Source organism: Balaenoptera borealis, assembly GCF_965194805.1.
Source record: "Balaenoptera borealis genome assembly, chromosome: 16".
In the NCBI taxonomy this organism is placed as follows: domain Eukaryota; kingdom Metazoa; phylum Chordata; class Mammalia; order Artiodactyla; family Balaenopteridae; genus Balaenoptera; species Balaenoptera borealis.
In genome coordinates, this window is record NC_138872.1 from 29,373,692 (window position 1) to 29,396,389 (window position 22,698).

The 22,698-nt window shown below is 53.0% G+C and overlaps 1 protein-coding gene and 1 long non-coding RNA gene across 5 annotated transcripts in view; one reads left to right on the forward strand and one right to left on the reverse strand.

The window, feature by feature from the left end:
* LOC309613942 overlaps nucleotides 1-154 on the reverse strand; it is a 99,667-nt gene extending 99,513 nt beyond the window's left edge. Inside the window, exon 1 of one of the 2 annotated variants that reach the window (XR_014235951.1) lies at nucleotides 71-154. This is a non-coding gene — a long non-coding RNA (uncharacterized lncRNA). The remainder of the gene's footprint in view (nucleotides 1-70) is intronic. The other variant, XR_014235952.1, reaches the window with a different exon arrangement.
* Nucleotides 155-268: 114 nt separating this feature from the next.
* The window catches only part of LOC309613911 (tyrosine-protein phosphatase non-receptor type substrate 1-like), a 42,674-nt gene continuing 20,244 nt past the window's right edge, over nucleotides 269-22,698 (forward strand). The window contains exons 1-3 of one of the 3 annotated variants that reach the window (XM_082361450.1): nucleotides 269-472; nucleotides 1,325-1,412; nucleotides 19,218-19,571. In XM_082361450.1, the coding sequence (XP_082217576.1) occupies nucleotides 1,334-1,412; nucleotides 19,218-19,571 (433 nt within the window). In that variant the 5' untranslated portion in view covers nucleotides 269-472; nucleotides 1,325-1,333. Of the gene's footprint in view, nucleotides 473-785; nucleotides 842-1,324; nucleotides 1,413-19,217; nucleotides 19,572-22,698 lie in introns of those variants that run through there. The other 2 variants (XM_082361448.1, XM_082361449.1) reach the window with 2 other exon arrangements.

Below are 22,698 nucleotides of genomic sequence, written 5' to 3' on the forward strand. Positions count from 1 at the left end.
CTGAAGTCCTTCCTACACACACGCTATTTTTGTACCATCACTCTCTCCTTCCTCCCCCCCTTCCCCCTACCTTCACTTACTTCCTGCTTTTCCTTCACCTCGGCCCAGCTCTGAAAGAATCGGGGCCCCTCTGGCCCTCACCCACCCCGAGAGGGGCCTTCGGCTTTGGGGCACAGGGGCAGGGCCACTGGGGAGGGGCGAAAGGCAGGCTCCCCCTTCCTTCACTCCCCCGCTCCTTCGCCGCCTCCAGCCTCCCGCGGCGGGAAGCGGGGGACTGGCCGCGGCCGGAGTCCGGAGGCGAGGGGAGGCCGGCCGCAACTTCCCCAGTCCACCTTAAGAGGACGATGTAACCGGCTCGCGGCGTTGACCTTAGAAAAACAAGTTTGCGCAAAGTGGAGCGAGGGGCCCGGGCTCTGGGCAGCCCCGGCGGCTCTTCCACCGTCTCGCAGCCCTCGCCGGCCCGGCGGCGCAGGTCCGAGCCCGGCTGGCCGAAGGAGGGGGCGAGGGGGAGGCGGTTCGGGGCCCGGGGCCGCCGCGCGGGCTTCTGAACTGGCACATCGTCGGAGCCCGGGCTCTGGGTCCAGTCCCGAGCCGAGCGGTGCGCCCCCGGCGGGGGCCGCAGCCTGGGCCCGGGCGGGGGTGCCGGGGCCGCGCGCGCCGCCCTCCCTCGCGGGGCGCGCAGCCGGCGGGCGCTCGGCTGAGGTGCCGGCCGGGCTGGAGCCCCGCAGCTTCCCGCGCGGCCGGCGGGAGGAGGGGGAGGGGAAGGAGGGCGGGGGCCGTGGCCGGGACTGTGGGCCAGAGGAGGCGAGCCACGGCGCCGCGAGGAGCCCGGGCGGGGCAGGTGGGCAGCGGCGGGGGCGGCCGGGCCCGCTGCCCCTCGCCCTGCCCTCGCGTCGGTCCTCCCTCTCCCGCGCTGTCTCGATCTGCGCGCCGCCTTGCTCACTCCGAGCTCGCTCGCTCGCTCGCTCTCTCTCCCCCTCTCTCGCCTCTCTGTGTCTCTGGCTCTCTGCCTGGCTCCCTTGGGTCTGTTTCCCTCTCCTGCCGCTTCTTTCGGGCCGTCCCTGGCTTCGTTTCTCGCGTGCTTGGGGTCTCTCCCCCTCTCCGTCTCTCGATCTCTCCGGGGGGCGGGGGGTTCTCCGAAAATCGCGGCGCTGACGGCGGCTCCTAAGCCGCTCCAGGCGCCCGTACCGGGGAGGTGGGGGCGGGGGGGAGCCCGGCCGCGAGGAGAGGAGAGAGGAGAGGGGGGAGCCTTAGTCATTTCCCCGCTCCAGTCCGCGCCCGCCCGAGCGCGCACTCACGGCCGCTCTCCCTCCTCGCTCCGCAGCCGCGGCCCATGGAGCCCGCCCGGCCGGCCCCCGGCCGCCTCAGGCCGCTGCTCTGCCTGCTGCTCGCTGCGTCCAGCGCCTGGTCAGGTAAGCACCCCCACCCCCCCACCGCTGCCGTCCCCAGATTGCGAGTTCAGGCCTCTCAGACCGCCACTCGGCTAATGTCGAGCAGTAATGGGGAAGAGGTGCCCGTAACCAGGGTTACAGATGCGGAAACTGAGGCCCAGAGAGGGACACGACTTGCCCAAGGTCACACAGCCAAGGATGGAACCCAGTCTCGACTCTGACTGTGCGGCACTATGCTGGGCACCCGGACAGACCCAGATGAGTTGGTTCACCAGCCCCTGCCCAGTCTGATGGCGGAGGCAGCCTGTCAGCGGCTTTCAGAGCAAGGCACCCCTGGCTTCTCTAGAAGCTCTTATGTTTTCCACATGTTTGACTTCAGGGTCTAAGAGAAGGGGCAGAGGTCCTTCCAGTACTGACGGGATGGAACAGAAGCAGGCTGTTGCAATTAGGGAAGAGTGAGCTATCCCTCTTGTGCGCAGAGTAAAACAGTGTTAGTATGGGGGAGAGAGAGGAAGGGAGGCCAGGGTAGCCCTGGGGTGAGCTGCTGCAATCCACAGATCCTGATGTGAAAACACGGCGGATTGTCCCCGTGGTTGCCAAAGCCTCTCGCTGGATGGTCGTGCTCCCTGCTGCTCTCCGGCCCCTCCTCCTTCCTCCTCCCTTCCCCAGGCTTCCAGGCGACTCCCTGCAGCTCAGGTGCTCTGTGGGGCTGTTACCTGTGGCTCTGAGCATGTCTTTTTGTTGGCCTACATCAAACACCTGGCTGTATCCAGCAGGCGGGCTCAGAAGTCTACCGTGTGTTCGCCAAGGGGTGAGGTCACCATTCAGGAGCCCTGCTTCTTAAAGGGGTTTTGCAGCACCCTGAGTCTCCTGGGAGGGGGTGGGGGGTGGAGAAACTGTGTTAAAGGAGTTGTTGGGGGGAGAATGGGAATCTTGTTTTTTTGGCTCCTTGAAGCTGTGTTGTCAGCAGAGGGGTCTCTGCACCTCCCCTCCCCTGAGGAAGGAGGTAAAGATGAGCTCAGTATACACCTCCCCCCTCCTGCATTTGCCTAGAGACTGGTAACCAGCTGATAGCAGTGAGAAAGGGAGAACTAGCAAACAGTGGGTGGAGGGAGAAGTGGGGGTGGACAGCAGCTTCTCTCTGCCCACAGTTTCCCCTGAACCCACACAGGCATCCCCCCACCTCCCCTCCCCCAGTCTTTCAATTACAGTTGGGTCCTCTCTGGACAAGAGGAAGCCCTGATAGATTTCATGGCTCTCTGGTGAGCCGATCGCATCTCCGATCTACTCCTTCCTGCCTGAGCCGGCCATTTACACCCAGCAAAAGTCCGAGGCCCTGCCCTGCCGTCCTTCCTGGCCTGGAAGTGCACGAGGGTCTCTCTCAAGTGCTTAATTTTCCTGAAGCAGGGAACTGGGCCCAAGTTAATTTCTAAATGTCTATTCCAGATCCTTCTCTAACCAGGACCCCGTGTGGTTCCATCGCTGGCAAATGAGGGGTGACGCTGATTAACGAGTGGGCAGCTGCCTTTCCCAGGGCTGCCTGGGAACACCAACACCCTTCTCGGGAGGAAATTCTCCCCTTTTGCCTGTAAAAACAATCTATAAAATGGTAAAGGTTAGGCCATAAAACTTCTGTTCCAATCCATTCAGCATCAATAGCCTGAAAAAGTGGGAGCAGCAGAGGGGCAAAGATTAACTTTGAAATAAATAAATCTTAGGAGGTAAGAATAAACTTCTTGGTTGAGGGTGGTGAGGAAGGCGTGTCACCGCCAGAGCTCAAGCATCCCAGCATCCTTCACTCAGTTCCGCGGGGTCCTGGTCACCCTCGCCCGTGGCATGGAATTCACCTGGTTTGGCTGAAGGATGGGGCTTCAGACCCTTCTCTCAGGGCTCCAGGCATGGACTTTATGACAAAGCAGAAGAGAGGCAGGACAGAAGGGCAGGAAGGTAGAAGGAGGCAGTTGTCCAATTTTCTAAGAAAATGGATTTGTTTGAGAAACTCAAATGTCAGGCTTAGGAAGGCAGCTTTGGATTGAATGACTACTAGTGTCTCTGGCAGAACTGTCAGCCTGGGAAGTGTCACATGATTGCTATGGCTTCACATGATCACTGTTTGGAGGGGGCTGGTCATGTGAATTATCTTGGTTGGGGGAGGCAGGGAAAGAAGTTTCTAAAGATTGCTTTCAGCACAAATGCTGCCAAAGGGAAATTCTGAAAAGAGGCTGGTGAAGTCACCAACCTGTGTTCTTGGAGCCAACGTGAGGCCTGTTTCTTCAAACAGCTTCACGGAGGGAGATTGTGAGGCTGGCAGAAGGGCAGGGGGCCGGGGTGGGGACAGCTGGGCAGCCGGATTCTGCAGCACAGCAGCGGTGCCTGACACTGAGCCTGCAGGCTCCTCACTTGGCCCCACCTAGGTCTGGGGACCTCTGGGACCCCTGCTGAACAGACTTCAGATAAACTCCCATTCACTCCTCGCTCTAACTTGGAGAAGGCCAGGCCAAAATGGGGGTCAGGCTGTGGGGGACAGCTGGCCCTCTGCTGAACCTCTCACCTGTCGGAAGAGGGTAGCGTGCTGGTGACTCCTCTGTACTTTCCTAAGTGGTGAAGTTCATCTCACTTCCTCTTTCACAAGGAGAGAAAGGGGGGCGGAGTGCTTCGGCCCCAAAGGGCTCAGTCTGTGGAAGGTCCTTGAAGGCCTTGGTGTTCTCTGGGTACTTTCTTGCCATTAATTATTCCTTTACCAACCCCGTGGAGACTTGTGGTGTGATTCATTCCTTTACTTGCTGTCATCCAGCACGTATGAAGTCCTGATGGGAACCGTGTGTTGAGAGAAGGGAGGAGAACCAACGTTCCTTGAATGTTACCTGTATTCCAGGCTGTGTGCTGAGCGCCTCATCTGCGTAATTCCATCAATCAGCGAAGCAAAGCATGAGTTGGCTGTTATCCCCATTTTGCAGATGAGGAAAATAAAGTCCAGAACTGGGGAAGTAACTTGTCCAAGGAGTAAGTGGTAGGGAGCTTGGATTTTGAATCTTGTCCTCATGGCTAGGCAGCCTTTGAGGGAAGAAATTCAATGACTTAATCAGGGTTACTTAGTCCAAGCTGAAGAGAGCCAGAGGGGCCCCCGCCCAGCTCAGATGGAGGTTTGTGGAAGGGTTCCTTCTGGGGCAGAAGTTTTTAACTGAGCCATGGTCATTTCTCTGAAAGCGCCCAGAGGATGCAAGCACTGGCAGCCCCTTGGTCGTCATAAACGACAGCTCTGGGGGCAGTGTGGCTCCCGTCAGAGCCCCCGATCTGGGCTGCCGAGCTCTGGAGGCCCCAGAGCTGGAATCTTCCTCCCTGCATCTTCCTGGTGCCCTTTGCGACAGATGGAGAGGGGGTGTGTGAGAGGAAGGCAGTCTAAAACTGTTGTACAGATCCCACACACGCTCGCTTGCTGCTTCCAATGGCTCCGTGCGACAGATTATTTTCTTATTTGTAGTCCTGGACTGATGGAAGGTGCCCCCCGCTCCGCCTCTTTTTAATGTGCTCAGATTTCTGGTCTGTCAACACAATTCTAATCATGTCACTCCCCTGCTCAAAACTGTTGAGTGGGTCCAAGTTTTCTTTTTTTAAAAAAAAAAAACCTACAACAAGGCCTGGGCTCCCTCCCTGACAGGCCCTATTTCTCAGCTACATGTTTTCCAAAGAGCTGACCTATTGAGATGCTGCTAAACGACCAGGTTTCCTCCGTGCAGCCAAAGCTTTCCTGGCAGCTCAACTGCATTGGCACCTAAGAGACCCTGAGAAGACCTGCAGTTGTAGAAGCCCCAGCCAGACCTTGTTTACTCCAGGGTTCCCCAGACATATGAACAAGAAGTATTGGGTTTGTTTAATGCCCATTAACACACGGCCTAACCCAGTTTGGTAAATGCCTTTGTACAAATCCACACCCTCAGCTGAACTTTCTCATCTCTGTGCCTTCACTTATGTTGCTCCTGCCACCAGAGATGCCCTTCCCTGTACGTCCCTATCTTCATATGTCTGAATCCTACTCAGCCTTCCATTTGTGCTGCCTCGTGTTCCGTGGGATCTCTTCCTCCTCTGAACGTTCACCCCAGGATTTATCTAAGGCTACTTATCACTTTCCCCTTGCTTTATCACATATGAGTGCATGTTTAACTCTGGTTCACATAGTGGTTCTGCATTGTAGCCTCTCCATGTACAGACACAGCATACCCTACTTGGACGATTTATTGAGCTCTGTGTTTCGGTTTCCTCACCTGTAAAATGGAGATGACATCAACAACTGTATTTCAGGGACTAAGTCAGCCAACCCATGTATAACGCTTGAAGCCATGCCTGGCATGTAGTAAGCGCTCAGTACCAGTTTACTGCACGTTACATTCAACCAGTGTTGTAATCGTCATTGTTTCGTTCTGTTGGGTATTCTCATCTATGGGAGTGGGACTGATGTTGGTAAAGCACCCAGCACAGCTCCTTGCACACAGTAGGTGCTCACAGAACAACAAAAGCTGTTGAGAGTGAACACGAGATTGGCATTTTTCCCTGTGGCTTTTGTGCGGTTGGGGAGGACAAGTTGCGCAGAGACCGACCAGCTGGTGTGACGGAATAGTTACTGGGACTGAGCGCCCGCCATGGGCACAGCCTGCCTCTAGGTGTCTCTGTCCGGATCCACAGGGCTGGAATTGTGGATTCCTAGACCTGGAAAGCAGGAGGGGACCTGAGAGAGCCATCAGTCAGCACCTCTTTGTGCAGCTGAGAAAACTGCAGCCCTGAGGGAGGAAGGGACCGGCCAGGCTCACACAGCAGATCCCTGGCAAGGCCTGGGTGGCATGCCAAGCCCCCTGTCATCCAGGCCAAGGCTCTTTAAAACTGAGCTGTGCTGGAAGTTTCCATCGTTAAAGCTAGAAATCTGACAGGATCCCAAATTCCCTGGAAAATACCAAAGTAATAATAATGGGAAACATTGTTTCTGGCCACTTACTGGGCTCAGCACTGGGCATGTATGATCCCAGTGGTACTCAGTTACCCTGGGTGATGTGCATGGTTGCCATCAGATCCATCTGACCGGTGAGGAAACTAGGCTCAGAGAGACAGAGCAACTTGCTCAAGGCCACACAGTAAGTGGCAGAGTCAGGATGACCATAGCACCCATGAGGTACACTCACTAGGCGTCACTTTGCCCTGACAGGTAGAAACACTGAGGCCCTGGGGTACTGGCGTCCTGCCCTCTTGGCGCTCCTCTCATATTTCTGTCAATCAGTGTATCCTTCTGGGAGGCAGAGGCAGCGGGCGTTCCCAAGATGTGTCTCTGTCCCATACTGAAGAAGGAATCATCTATTTTCACAACTGAAACTGCTTTTCTGTTAACTTGGGCGTTCCTGGGACGGGTCTTTTGATGGAGCCTTCCGCAAGGTGGATTTTCCCTGCCAGGTGTCCTGCCAGGCCCTCAGTCCAGAGAGATGCAAAACAGCTGAGGTGGAAGCTGGCCATTATACAGAATTGGTTCTTTGTGTCTGTAAGATTTCCTGGCACGTCCGATTGGGGACGCAGAGTGTGAGATGGCTGCAGAGTGAGCCAGGAGCTGAGGGAGATCAGGTGCCCAGATCAGGGGGAGACTGGAAGCCAGGAGTGAGGGATGAGCCTGCAGGCTAGGGGGCCGGAGCCGGAGCGTGTGGGTGACAATGCCACGGTGGGCTCTAGTGCCCTCATTGTTCAGAGCCTGCAGGGTCCTCCAGAGGTGGCAGCTGGAAGAAAGTAGTGCACAGTGTGCTAGGGACCAGCTGAGCTGTGAATCTGTGCTGCCTCTTCCTTATCTTTTTATTTTGGAAAATTTCAAACATTTGCGAGATGAGGAATGGTGTGAGGAACCCCAGCTTCAACACTCATCTGCCATTCATGTTTCACCTGCCCCTCATTTTTCTGGGGGTGGGAGGAGGAGGGAGGATTGTAAAGCAAATGGTAGACATCAGGCATCATTTCATCCATCAATACTTGGATGTGTGCCACTGTCTAATCCTTACAGTGAGCCAAAAAGCATAGAATCCTTCATCCCCATTTTATGGATAAGGAAACTGAGATTCCCCAAAGCTGAGTTGGGCTCCTCCCAAGGCCACATAACCAGTGAGAGTTAAATAAAGCTGGATCCAAGGCTTGGTTTACTCAACCACTTTTCCGTCCTTATTATTGTCATTTTAATTACAGATATTCATTCAACAAATATTTTTGAGCATCTATGTGCCAGGGGTGGCTCTAGGTGCTAGGGATACAACCGCAAACAGACAAAAATACCTGCTCTCATGGCACTGACACTCTAGTGAGGAAGGAAAAACAGACCCAAGTAAATATTATGTCAGGTGGACACAAGTGCCATGCAGAGAACTAAAGCAGGTCGAGGGAATAGAAGGTTGAGTGGGGAGAGAGGGAGGGCCTCTCTGAGGAGTAGAGGCCTGCATAAAACTGAGGGAGCAACCATGAGAATATCAGGGGAAGAGCAGGCCACACAGAAGGAGAAGCAAGTGCAAAGGCCCTGAGGCTGGGATGGGTTAGCTGTGATCCAGGAATAGCCAGTGAGTCTGGACTTAAGGGAGATAGGCAGTAGGGGACTTAGGAGAGGTCAGGGCCAGACCAAGTAGGATCTGGTTCACTGAGCACTTGACATTGAACATGTGAGGTCATGTGATATGATCATTACTCTGTACATCATCTCATTTAATTCTCACCACACAGTTCTGTAAGATGGGAACTATTATTATACCCATTGGACAGATGAAGAAAGAGAGATTCAGAGAGGTGAAGTGACTTGCCTAAGGTCACACAGCTTATAAGTGCAGAGCTAGGATTTGCGCTCAGACCCCTAAACGCTGTAGCATCCTCATCACTGCTTTCCTGTTTTCACTCTTACCCCCTCCAGTCTCTTTACCCATAGCAGCTGGAGTGAATCAAATCCTCTTTGTCCTTCTCCAAACTTTTCAGTGGTTCCCACTGCCCTTAGAATAAAATCAAACTCCTTACAATGATCCCTGAGACATGGCATTTTCTGGACCACATCCGTCTCTCCAGCCCCAACTAGTACCACACTTGCCTTGCTCCATGGGCTTCAGCCACAGCAGTCTTCTTTCTGGCCTTCATATGCACCAGCTGCTTTCCTACCCCAGGGCTTTTGCACTTGCTGTTCTCTCCTACTGGAACACCTTCCTTGGTCTTTGCTTCCTTCAGGTTTCAGCTGCAATCTCACCTCCTCGGAGATGCCTTTTACAACTGCCCCATTCTAAAAGTAGTTCTGCTTGTTATTCTCTATCGTGGCACCAAATTCGTTTGCACTCCAAGCCATTTCTATATTTGTTTAATTATCTCAGCCCTGTCTCTCCCACTAGAATATAAGCTACATGAGAGTAGGAACTATGTCTGTCTTATTCACTGCTGGGCCTCCTGGGACCTTACACAGGGCCTGGTAACAGTAGGCAGATTAATACATATTGGTTGAATGAAGAAAGATGCTCATTTTAAAAAGGGAGCTCAGAGCCATGAGGTCACACAGGCAGTAACCTTGGCTGGAAGGCAAACCTGTGCTCTAACCACTACACAGTCCTACCTCTGTAACGGGGGCCATGACCACACTGCAAATCCCTGCCTATCGTGCTGAAATAGGGATCCCTAAAATATCAGGAAGCACAAAATATCAGTGCCAGCTGGGATGGAGGTAGGGGCCCAGAAACCCTGGAATTGGTACTTAAATTCTGGTTATACAGAACAGCTTGCCCCAGTGTAGACACCCTGGTGAACCAGAAGGCAAACCATGAAACATGACGCAGTTCGTGCTACGCCCTTTTGGCCTTGATTTGGTTTGGAGGGCTTGACTCGGCGCCAGCCTCCCCCAGAGGGTCTTTCATTGCACAAAGCTGTGTGGTGCAGTGGGTGAAGTTGTGGGTGGAGTCAGACTGCTCCGCAGCCCTGTGACCTTGGACAAGTGGCTGTACCTCTCTGAGCCTCAGTCTTGCCCTCTGTGAAGTGGGGGTGATGACAGCCTGTGTTGCTGGGTCCCTGCGGAGGCTGGTGAAGCCTGTCGTGCTCCTGATGATACCCGTGCTCAGTGCTCATTAACCATCATTACTATTACTGTTATCTTTGTGTGATCACCATTGTATGGTTGGAGCTCTACAGAGCAGGTGGAGGTCCTGCTCCATCACTTACCAGCCGGGACTTGGAACTCACTACACTGCCCCTCTGGGCCTCAGTTTCCCCTTCTGTGAAGTGGAGGCTCAGCTTGGCTGCTCTCCTGCTGGTCCCTTCCAGCTCGGATGCTCCAGCCAGGATGCCTCTCTCACCCTTCATCTTGATGGTACCCCAGAACCCCTCTCTAGCAGGGGAGGCAGTGGAGAGGTACCCACCTTGTGGCACATTCCTGAGTGAATCCAGCATGTGCCACTTCTTGACTGTGTGCTCTGGAGCAGGTGTCTTTCCCTGCTCTGAGCCTCAGTTTCCTCATCTGTAAAATGGAAATGCTACCACTCTTTCCTCCCGCACAGGGACTGTTGAGGGTTAAGGGAATTAAGAGCTGTGGAAAGTGCTTTTGTGAACTGCAAAAAGCACTATAAAAGGCATCAGCGGATAGTGTCAGCTTGGGGAAAAATCTTGTCCAGAGACTATCTGCTGTGGGCAGCAGAGTGTGCTGAAACCTTGGCAAATGTCATTTAATAAATGCGTGTTCCTTTTAAGGGGGCCTTTATCTCAGCTGGGAAAATGTGTGTACGTCCTTGGCAGCCTGAGAATCCAGAATCCTGAGCCAGAGGGGACCCAGTCACAGGGGGAAGAGATCGCACGTGACTGACCTCAGTGTTTGAGTCCTGCCTCTGCCCCTTCCCTGCCTCTCAGGGTCTCAGCTTCCTTACCTGTAGGAAGGGGCTGGTGACAACAGCACTTGCTTCACTAGGCTGTCGTAACAGTTAAATAAATGAGGGCTCCCTGTTATGTGACCTCATCCACACGTTGTACCCATGAGACCGTGGCTGGGCATCACCAGGACCTGTCCTAGAGTAACAGCTGGGCCTGGAGGTTGGAAGGACACCACCTGGGTTCTCAGCCTCTCCAAGCCTCATTTCCGGGCCTCAGTTTCTCCCTCTGCAAAATGGGGAGGTGGGAAGGAGGTCCTTAGGTTGTCAAGGAAGTGGATGGTTGGTGTTAGTGCCCCTGCATGCTCTCCCAGCCTCACCTGACCCCCACCAGGCCTGGCAAATATGAAGGGTGCTTACAGCGCACACGTATCCATAGTTCTTTCCCTGCTGCTTTGCAAACAGGGCTGCGCTGCGAGCATTTCTTCATTGCCTCCAGGTCCCATCTAAACCTAGCAAATGCTCACCGGGGCTCTGACCACCCCCTGCCCCCCGGCCTCCCGCCAACAGTGCATACAGCCTGCCCACAGGTCCAGCTCCAAGTGTTCTTGTGCAGACATTGGGGCAGAGCTAGTTCTGCCTCAGAGAGAATCATTAGCTTCTCAGGCTTAAGGCTGTGATCCTCCGTCATCCTCTTCATCCTTAAATATCCACTGCATGGTAACACTGCCCTGCACCGAGTGCTTCCTCTGTGCCAGGAGCAGCACTGAGCTCTTTACACACATTAGCCTGTTTCATCCTAGAAGAGCCCTAGTGTTATTATTATTATTATCATCATCATCATTCTCATTCTATAGATGGGAAACCGGAAGTCCAAAGGGGTTAAGACACTTCCTGGGGTCTCATGAGTGGCAGAGTTAGAATCCAAACCAGAACATACATTCAACAAATGCCAGGCACTGGTATAAACCTGAAGGAAACTGCAGGGAACAAAACTAAGTCCCTTTCAAAGGGCTTATAAGTAAATCTAGGGTAGGGAGATAGATGCTAATGAAATTGACAAATGCTTGTAATGTGTCAGGTGATATGTATTGTAGATACAGGGTGATATGTGTTGTAGAAAAATAAAGCAGAGCAAGGGACATCGAGGGGGGTAGTGTCTTATATACCATGCCAAGGAAGGCCTCTTAGGCCAGAAGGAGGTGAGGGACCCAATATGCAGATATCTAGGGGATGAGAGTGCCAGACAGAGAGAATGGCAAGTGCAAAGGCCCTGAGGTGAGTAGAGAATCTGGCATGGTTGAGAGCAAGGCTGCAGGGCCCTGGGGGCCACCGAAAGGATCCTGGGTCTCACTCTGAGTACGGTGAAGGGTGCAGGAGGGTTTTGCACAATGGAATGATGTTACCTTAGGTTTTAGAGGCTCCTCTGGCTGCAGGGAGGATACGTGTTACACAGAGGTGAGGTGGAGCAGGGAAGCCGGTTTGGAAGCTGAGATAAGGATCTAGGTGAGGAACGGTGGTGCAGTAGAGATGCTAGGGAGAGGTCAGAGTCTGGCCAGATCTTGGAAGGTGAGCCAGCATGCTCTGCTAATAGCTGGCTGTGGGTCAGCAGAAAGATGGGAGTCGAGGAAACGTACAGATCTCAGGCCAGCTCTTCCAACCACTGAACATTTGGCCTTGGGGAGAGAGACGTTGGTACCCCCTTGTTTACAGGTGAGAAAGTGGAGGCTTAAAGAAAAGTGACTCTGCCAAGTCACTCCACTAGGGCTGAGATATACAGGTCTTCTGGCCCCAGAGCCCAAGCTATGGACTGTCCTGGCACCTTAGGTGTTTACCTGCTGCATGGAAGGGGCTACCAGGGTCTGCCCTTTCCCTGCAAGGGTATGGACAGTACCCAGTTCTCTGAGTGCCTGGAGTGGGGGTGAAGGAGAAAGTACCCTGGGCCCACTGGGCCCTGCCCCACCTTATTCACAAGGCCATGTGTATCCTCATTTGTGCTGGTTCCAAGTCAGGTGCTAGTTTCCACCGCAGGACCTTGGGCATCTCCACCCAATGGGTACCAGTAGACTGCTCCCAGTGATGACCTGCGACTGAAGCCATCCTTTCAGGTGCTAGTTTAGCCCAGTCCCTAGCCCTTCCCCAGCTTGCTCACAGCCATTGAGCATGTCCCAAAGACTCTGCCCTGGTCCCTGAATTGTGCCAAGCCCTTTTCTCTCCTCTGCACCTTTGTGCAGAGGAAGAAAAGTTCCACCTTCTTGAATGCCTTCCCTTCTCCCCAGCCTCTGTCAGCTTTCAAGATGCAGCTCAGGGACCACCACCTCCAAGAAGTCTTCTCAGATCTCACCCCTCTTCCAAAACCCTATCCCCAAGCCTCTTCTTGCTCACTGATCACCCTGCACATGATCATTGCCTGTGTCCGGGACTCTGTCCGGGACTCTGATCCATCTTACTTGGCTCTGTGTCCTGTGGCATCTAGGACAGGGCCTAGCAATAGAGTGAGGTTTGAAAGGGCATGAATGAATCATTCTGACTCCAGAGGAAAATCAGTGCCTAGCTGCAGCTGGTACTCCTGAATCAGAGCCCCAGGCTCCCCAGTTGGGAACTGCAGAGTCTACACAGCCATCACCCATGCAGCCCCCTCCTGAATGCATCCTGGGAACCGTCTGCCCCACCCAGGGTCATGAGCTTCAGCAGGGCATTTCCAGGCTGGCTTCTTTACCACTGTGCCCTACGGCTAGCACCCAGTAAGTAGGTGCTCAGTAAAGTTTTGAGTCTCTGGTCAAGGGCAGGACCCTGTGCCAGGGGCCATGCAGCACTTTGCCCACCAGGAGCCAGATTTGAGGGAAGCATCTTCCCTGCCCTCCTTCCTCTCTCACCACCCTGTATGTGCCAGGCATGTTCACCACTGGGTACACTCACACACTCGGGTGCGTGGACACACAGTGTACAAAGACAGTGGTCTCCACACACGCTGGGCCCCTGCTCCCCAGCACTTAAAGCACACACACCCTCACATTCACACTCATGTATACACAATTTCCATGACACACATGCCCTCCCTGCGCGCACACACACACACACGTGCACACAGCCCACTCCTATCCTCCCCTGCCCACACACACATTCTATGCACCCACATGCTCACACCCCTCCCAGCTATCTACCTGTTCACACCTCAGGTGCAGACAGACCCTCTCATACCACCAACAGGTTCACACCCACATTCAGATACTCTCCTGGGCACAGTTCACGCCCCCCTCCTGCCCCTGGTCCCTGGTCCTCTTCTGGCACACTTCTGAGCTGCACCAGAGCACGTTCCTGCACACACGAGCATCTTGTGCACGTGCCCACCCATGCACATGTGTGTGAACACTTGTCCTTGGCACACTTGTGCACTCGTGTGCCCACTCCTGCATCTGCCCTCTTTCACTCCTGTGTGCATACTCCCATCCACACTCCTGCACTACACACTCTCGTACACAGACATCAAATCGTAACCCAGAAGATACCAAAGGCAGCACCTGATGAGGCGCTGCTGTGTTGGGGGCATAAACCAGCAGCCCCCTGAGGATGGCCGAAAACGATCGAGGTCAGGAAAGGGGGATGCTGAGCTGCCCCAGCTGTGGGGGCCGCGGTGGATGCCATCTTGGCATGCCGAGCCCTGGGCACTGCCAGACCTCTGGCATAGCCTCCCAAGCCCCGGGCTCCTTGAGTTTGTGGAAATCTGAGGGGTAACCTCCAGCCTGTCCCCAAGACCCCTGCTCTGGTGACCCACTGCTTCCAGGGGCAGGCAGGCTCCCATGCAAGTGGCAGTGAGCCGCCCATCAGGGAAAGGCTGGCTCTTGGGAAATGTGCATTTCAGCTTTGCCTCTGCATCCTGATGAAGCAGCAGGAATCACACCCAGAGATCACAGTGGCCCTGTTTCCCTCCCGGCAAGTTTCAGTTCTAAGTTGATTTGTTTTTTCCATTAGAAAAGCATCCATGCTTATTTTTTCGCTTCTGATGAAATTGTTTTCATCTTTTCTTAATCTCAAAAACTACACGATTGTTGTAAAAAAAAAAAAAAATCAAAGATATTTTTCCAAGTCCAACGGTCAGTTTTCAGTCCCCACCTTATTTCATCTCTCGCACCCTCCTTGGCCTATTCGTGGAGGACAAAGTGGGCCCGGTGGGGGGAAGCAGGTCATGGGGAGGGGGCAGGAGATAGGGTCAGAGATGCCAGCAGGAGTCTAAAGGGTTGGGGCTCAGTCCAAATGTAGCATTGGAGTTATTTCTTTAAAGTCTATCTTGTCTGCTCGTGTGCAAGCCCCATGAGGCCAGGACACAGCCGTTCTGCAGCCCTGAGCTGAGGGCCTCGCTCACAGGAGATTCTGGTAATTCATGACCGTCCACCCATGCTGTGAGCTCCCTGCATCCTGTGGACAGAGTTCCTCTTACAACAAGTGCAAGGGGCAGTTCCACCCACTGTGCTGACTTCTTCCATTAGATAACTTACTCACGTGTTTTATTTCATTCCTTAATATTTTTCCAAAAGCAACAAATGTTCACTACAAAAAAGAGAGAGAGACTTCAATATATTATTTGCTGTAAAATAGAAAATATGCCTCTCCCCGTGTCCACCCACCGCTGGTGCCATTTCCCAGTCGTAACTTACCTTAACATCGTGATGTTTATCATTCTAGGCCTTTTCTCTAGACAATTTGATCAGTCAGTCTGCAGATACTTATTGAACATCTGTTCTGCGCCAAGCACTGTATTTTCTTATTACAAAATGGGATACTGTAAATATTCTTTAATAGGCATCCAGTTTAGAAAATCTGAAAATACCCAAAGTAGAAGGAAAAAAAGGAAAAACCCATTAGATTCATGATCCAAAGAGATTCATGATCCAAAGAGAGTTGTCTTTTATAGCTTTGTATAGTACCTTGCAGTTGTTTATTTATACGTAGTTTTAGTTTACAATGTCATGATCATACTGAAAGCAGTTTTCCTGCTTTTTTATTGCACAAGTAACACAAACAGAAGACATAAAAGCAAAATCCCTTGGAAGTCTACTACTCACAGTTAATTACTACTAATCTTTAATATCAGATATACATTTTTTTCAAAACTAGAAGTTTGGGATCACACTGAAGACATCACTCAGGAACTGACTCTGATCTTGTAATCTATTTCTGTGTCCATAATTGTCATCCTTACATGTAGGCTTGGTCATCATGTGAGTTCGTCATCAGGGGATCAAGAGCCTCCTTTTCTTGGAAATTAGAATATTTCCAATTTTTTATTTTTATAACAACACCTGAATGAATGAAACAAAACGTTTGCACATATCCTTAGTAACCTGAGTATGATTTTACATATTTATTCACTCATATTTTAACATCAAAATGTTGATCACAGTTATCTTTGATGGTATTCTATGAGATTATTATTTTCTTTTTATACTTTTTGTTTTCTCTAAATGCTTTGCAATAAACAGATTTTTATTTGCTAACCACAGTATCATTTAAAATTATGCCATGCAAAAATTTCCAGACTACTACAGTTTCACAGTGATGGTTTTTTATGGCTACCTGTAATTCCATCTAGTGGACAGGCCACTGTTCACTTAACCATCCCCTGTCATTGGCCACTTGGGTTTTTTCCCAACTTTTTCAAGATCATTACATGGGAACCCCACTCCATATTCGGGGTCATGTCCTCATGGAACAGCCCAGCAAAGGCTGGAGAACAGCTTTCACACCTGTGGTACCTCCTGCCACACTGCTTTCCCGAAAGGATGTGCCAGTCTCCATTCCCACCAGCATCATGTGACGATGTCCAGCTGCCCTCCTCTCCCAGAGACAGTTCAGGCTGCTAAACCATCGCTTTCTCTGCCAGGAGGGCAGGAGAGAGCGGGAAATGGGTTTGTCAGTGATGCCAGCATGATGACCCCAGGCCCAGAACCGCAGGAGTGATTTTTAACAAGGCCGATTCCCAGAACAGAACCTGCAGAGAAGAAGAAAAGCAAGCAAGCGAGGGAAAGACTCTGCTGGAAACACACACACACACACGCAGATTAAAATAATATTTGGCACTTCTGTCGCACTTTTAAAATTCTTCAAACGCTTTATAAACACTAGCTAATTAATTAAGCCTCCTAAATCTGGCTGCAGTTGGTGGAGAGAGCTTGAGAGGAGCTAAAAAAGGCGGGGGGGTGGGCAGTCCCACACAACTCCAGATTTTATTGTCGCCTCCTGGCTGTGACTGCAGGCCTCCGGCTGCAGCACAAGAATAGCCCTGCCCCAGCCGCAGGCCTGGCTCCACACCTCCTCTCCTGCTCCCGGCTCCCTCGCCAGCTGCTGACTCACAGCCCTGTGCGATGGTATTGATAAGGATAATAATAACCATCATTGATTGCGTGTCTATGGGCCAGGCACAGTCCCGGGCTCCAGGCTCGCCATCTCCCAGATCTGCCTGTGACAGTCCCTTTAACAGATGAAGAAAGAGCCTCAGGGAGAGGATTTGCCCAGGAGCAAGTGAAATCCCTCCTTCCTTCATTAATGCGTTCATTCAACGTGTATTTATCAAGGGCCCGGTGTGTGCCAGGCAGTGTTCTAGGTAGGGGGCTGGAAACACTTCCTTGTGGATCCTGCATCCTGCTTGGGGGAAACATGACAATCCAGAGAAAATCAAGTATATATAATAAGGTATCTGTGATCATAATGGGAACAGAAACTAAAGTTTAACCAGCACCTGTGCTGCAGGCACTTAGGTCTGACTGTGTCCTCATGACTATCTTGGGGGGGTGGGTGCCAGTACCGCACTTTGTGGAGGACGGAGTGGAGGCCCCGGGAGGGCGGGTGCTGAGCTGGCTAAGGGGGGACCGTGCTCTCACCCGAGCCTGCAGGCCCAGCGCGCATGCTTCCTGCCGGTGGCAGTTCTAGCCTAGTCTCCAATGTAGAACGCAGACCCTTCGGGAATGGTCCTGGCTGGATGCTCTTGGCAGCTGTTGCTGCTGCCTGGGATCTCTCGGGGCCCCTGCCTGCCTCTGTGGGCTTCCTCCGTGTGCCTCTCACACACCTGGTCAACAGTTCTACCCCAAGCCCCTGTCCTCTGCAGACAGTGGTTTCTTCCCTGCACCATGAGGGTCAGGCTGTCCTCAGGCTGCCACTCTGCATTTCCACTCACTGGCCATGAGAAACGGGCAATCCCTGGCATGGGAGTCAGGGCTGGGACCACAGGAAGGGGATGAGAGGCCCGTCCTGAGGCCCTGGGCTTACCTGCAGTGAAGGAGTCTGTGGCTGGGTAAATTCACAAGGTCTCTCTGCAGCTCAGCCAGAGGTGAGGGGCTGCTCGGGGCATCAACTGCAACCCTGTCCAAAGTACAAGGCAAGGTGGCCTCGGTCAGGACAGGACAGGGTCACATCAAAGGTCAACCAGGCAGAGACCAGTTGGCGCATCTGCATCTCTGCCAGTCTGCTGCCCCTCCGTGTCTCTGTCTTATTCTCTCTTTCCCTCCGCCTCCTTCTCAGTCTCTCACTCCGTCTCTGTCTGTCTGCCCCTCCCTCTGCCCATCTCGGTGGTTCTCTCTCTGTCTCTGTGTGTGTGTGTGTGTGTATGTGTGTGTTTCTCCAAGGTCTTCATGATCTGTCCTTTCTGCCCAGCCCACACCTTGTTCAGAATCGAGGCCCCGGCTGCGCCTCACTCCGAGCATCTACAGCACCTCTCACAGCATCGTCACCAGGCCCGTCCATCTTCCTCCTGTGTCCCCCTCCCTCCCAACCTCCTCTACTGGGAGTCCCTGTTCATGTGCCCCAGTCCTCTCCAATCTGGGGCTCAGGTCCCTCCCCACCACCAACCTCTAGGACCCCTTCCAGCTGTCCAGCCTGGGAGCCCTTGAGGCCCGACCTGGGTCCAGCCCCTGTGTGTCCCAGCATCCAGCCCGGTCCTGGCCTGAGGGAGCATTAGCAAGATCTGGTGGGAGTGAAGTTTGAGCAGCTGACCCTCCTCATTTATTCATTGTGTGATGACAGTAGCTTCCCCTGTGCCCAGCCTGGTGCTAAGTGACTTCTGCGTGTGACCTCATTTTCTTTTCAGAACACGCAGAGGCCTGGGCCTCTGGGTAGATGGCCTACCCATCTTGTAGATGAGGAAACTGATACTAAAGCAATGCGTAAACTCAGGTCACGGGTGAATAAAAAGCGAGCCAGGTCTCAAACCAGTTCAGATGGCTCCAAAGACCAGACCCTTCTTTTTGACACTGTCCTGGCCTAGGCATGTTGTTTGTTCCTACTAGAGATCTGTGGAGACGGGGCCATACTAACTGACAGATGAGGAAACTGAGGCTCAGAGGGCAGTAAAGGGACCTGCCCAAACTAAAGGTGTCACGCAATACCTAGTGTGCAGTTATCGAGCATGCTCACAGGCCTCCCTGTGGGATCTTCACGGTCGCCTGAGTGATGGCCAAGGTCACACAGCAATAAGCCTTGTGCCGGGACTCACACCCAAGTCCTTGTACTTCACAAGTCCACAGCCTGGACAAGCCCCAACTGCTGAGTACTTTTCCAGGGCCTGCTTCCTGAGCCAGACCCAAAACAGAATCTAAGCTCCTTGTAGAGCCCCCCCGCACACCATGCTGCCACCGACCTCTGAGCCTTTGCCCAGGCTGCTCCCTCCTCAGGAACACTGTGCCCCTTTCTTTATTCCTGGTAAATTCAGATTTGAATTGAGAGCCCAGTTCAGACATGACTTCCAGAGCGGGCTCAAGTACTCAAACCTACTCTCTGCCACATTATTTAAGCTCTCTGTGCCTCACTTTCCTCTCTTGTATTAGGGTCTCAACGTTACAGGCTCATTGTGCAGGTTACATGTGATACACGTGCAAGGTGCTGAGTTCAGGTGTGGCTCATGGTGCACGAAGTCAATGAAAACTTGTTGTTGATAAACACTTGAGAAAACCTACAGGATCACCTAAGGATGAATAAATAACTGGATTGTGTTTCCCTCCAGGAGTGGCAGGTGAGAACGAGCTGCAGGTGATTCAGCCTGAGCGGTCAGTTTCAGTTGCAGCAGGAGAGACGGCCACTCTGCACTGCAACGTGACCTCCCTGCTCCCCGTGGGGCCCGTCAAGTGGTTCAGGGGCACAGGGCCAGGCCGAGAGTTAATCTACAGTCTCAAAGGAGGCGCCTTCCCTCGAGTAACAAATGTTTCAGATACTACAAGGAGAAACAACACGGACTTCTCCATCCGCATCCGTAACATCACCCCAGCAGACACCGGTATGTACTACTGTGTGAAGTTCCGGAGAGCAAGCCCTGACGTGGAGATTAAGTCTGGACCAGGCACTCATCTCACTGTGAGTGGTGAGTATGGCCTGGGTCTCCTTTGTCCCCCTGGTCTGTGACAGCAAGTCAACAAGAATGCCCTCCACCCTTTGAGAAAAAAAAAAAAGAATCAAGTGCAGCAGTGGGTGCTTATATCATGATCTGATTTCACTCCCTTCTACAGATCAGGGAAACTGAGGCCTGCAGAGGTCATGCTACTTGCCAAAGGCCCCGCAACTGGTAAAGCTGGGAAAGTCTGGAACCCCAGTCTGCCTGGCTCCACAGCCCTTGCCTTTTCCCCCCCGTCCGGCCCTTTGGTTCCAGGGATGAGGGAACTGAAAGTCTGAGAGACTTGCCCCGTCACAGCCCAGGTATCACCTCCTGCCTCCAGAGAGTGCTCCCCTCCATGTGGCTGAGTCTTCTCTTTATTCAGCACCTATTGAGCACCTACTGTGTGCCAGGCCCTGCTCCAGATGTTGTGGAAGCAGCAGTGAACAAAGCAGACAAGGGCTCTTCTCCCATGAAACTTATGTTCTTTCCCCTTCCAAAGAGAAGTCTCTCCAGGGCAGGGTTTCTTTATTTCCTCTTCAGAAACATCACACTGATAAGAAATTCCTAGAGGCACAGGTTCAGTGTTTACTCTGATGGCCCGGGCTAGAGGAGATGCCCAGAGGTTGGGTGTTTCCTGGGGGTCTGTTGGGAAAACCCTCCTGTGATTCAGGGACCGACTCACACAGTCACTGAAGGCTCCCAGCAGAGCTGGGTCATCTCAGAATGTCCCTCCCCAGGGAAGAGGTTCCCCATGTGGGTGACTTAGGGGCTGCCCCATTGAGGCAGCAAAGGTGCTTATTTAGAGTTTTCTGACAAAGACCCTGGATCCTCTTTCTGACTCCTGAATCCTGGACTGTGACACAGGAGGGACCTTTAGACACCATCCAGTGCAACCCCCAACGTACACATGGGGAGCCTGAGGCCAAGACGTGACAGGGACCTAGGCCACAGCCACGTGGTCAGTGAGGGGATCCTCCCAGAACCCGATCTGATTCCGGGCCAGGCTCCCTCCTGCACCACCATTGGAACTGGTTTCATGGAAGAGCCTGGCACATAGAGGGGACAAGATAAAAGCTCCTTGAATTAGCCATTGAACAGGGAGCCTTTTCATAGGTTTCCCCAAGGTTCAGAATGCCCCTCACATTCAGGCCCTGAGGCCCAAGGTGACTGGGAACCTCTCCCTATTTTTAGCCACAAATCCCTCATTCCATATCAGCACCTGGAGCTGCCCAGTGTTTCAACAGCTGCAAAGCGCTCAACATATGGAGACAGTGTCTGTCAGTCTTTTGTTGACAAATATCAAGTTGTTCCCAAACTTAGGATATTGGAACAGCACTGCAGTGGATAATCTTGTCCTGCATCACTCTACTCAAGTGGGAGATGCCCGTTGTAAGTGGCATTGCTAGATCATGGACTATGTGTATTTTAATTTGTGTGGATATTGCCAGATTTCCCTCCTAGATGTGGTAGCAATCGAATCTCCCCATTACCCCTGGACATAGGGAAGGTGCCTTTATCCTGACTTTGCAGCTATTACTAAACTTCCCAGATGGTGGTTCCCTTGCCCAGCCAATCACAGCTAGTAAGTGGCTCCTCCACCACCCAGACCAGCTGCCTGCCAGGAGGCGGCTCACCCTCCTCCCCAGGCCGCCTGCCCAGAGGATTCCCTGGATGAGAAGGGGGCGAGGGGAGGGGGCCAGGGAACAGCAGCCTGACAGACGCTGAATCTTCCTCATGGCCTTTGCTCCCTATGACCAGTGCTCAGAAGGAAGGGCTGTCTGTTTTCCCTTCTACAGATAAGGACACTGAGGCTCAGAAAGGGGTGTGGCTGGCGAGCAGGTAGGGGAGCCAAGACTGAACCCCCAGCACCCTGACTCACACCCTGCTCTCTGCACACCCCGCTGTGCTGGTCAAAGTGTAGAGAAAGCTTCAGCCCTCTCCTATAAAATCCTGTATTGTTCTGTTCTTCAGTAATAACTATGAGGAAAAGTCCTGTGTGAGAGGCAGGACTACCTTTACAACCAGATCAGACAGATACTACAGTGTCTCATGATGTCCTGAACATGTTCCTAAAAGACACACTTAAAAGCACCAGGAATCGTTTTTCCACCATTGTTGTGATCTTGCTCCTTCACTAGGCCTCCTGCAGGAGCAGCTCCAGGAAGTATAGCGTGGACAGCACAGAGAGGGACAACTGCAATCCCAGCAGCACCATGCACGCCCATTCCTGGCTCTGCAGACTGAGGAGGAGGAGGGGGAGGTGTTCCCTAGCGGGTGCTGGGGCCCCTGCATGAGCAAGAGTTCATATTCTAGACTCAGGGGTCAGGAGCCCACGTCTTCCCTTGTTGCTACAGGGTCCCCAGGCCTGGGCACTCAGAAGCCACTCCTCCCTGTAGTTGCTTGAAGTCAAGAATCTCCGAGGGAAAAAAGGGGAGGGTGGTGGTCAGTGTGGGGGCTTGTGAAGGTGGGGCGCTTGCTCTGCTGGTGGACATGAAAGCTTGGAGGCAACAGGAAATACTTCTGGGACACAGTGGGGGGCGGTGAGGAGACAGTCCCTTCATTTCTCTCAGCCTCAGTTTTCTCATCTGTAAAATGGTGATCATCATGTTCTCCTTTCAGGAGAGTTGGAAGGATTTGAGGTGCTCTGTCTAAATCACCAGCACGGAGTAGGGGCCCCCCAGTCGAGGTGTTTTTTCAAGGCTGTGACCCAGTTCCCTGTACTGGGCCCCATTTGCTCACGTGTAGAAAGAGGATAATCACACAGCCTTTGCAGGATGTCCTGAGGGTACAATGACCTGGTGACAGGACAGCCCCTCAGGGAGTGATGGTGCTGGCCTCCCAGGCTGTGTGATCTTGGGCACGTCTCAGTTCCCTCTAGTCCTCAGTTTCCCCATCTGTGCAATGGTGGTAATCACGCTGCCTTTCAGGAGTCTTTGATGATGGAGAGGATCTAGGAAGCCCTGGAAGGAGTGGGCTGGGTGTCACTGAGCTCAGTGCACAGCGGTTGAGAGCATGGGCCGAGCCCCCACTGCCTGGGCCCCCATCCCAGCTCTGCCCCATCCCGGCTCTGGGACCTCTGACGAGTCCCTCCCCACATTGGGGCTCGGGGTCCTCA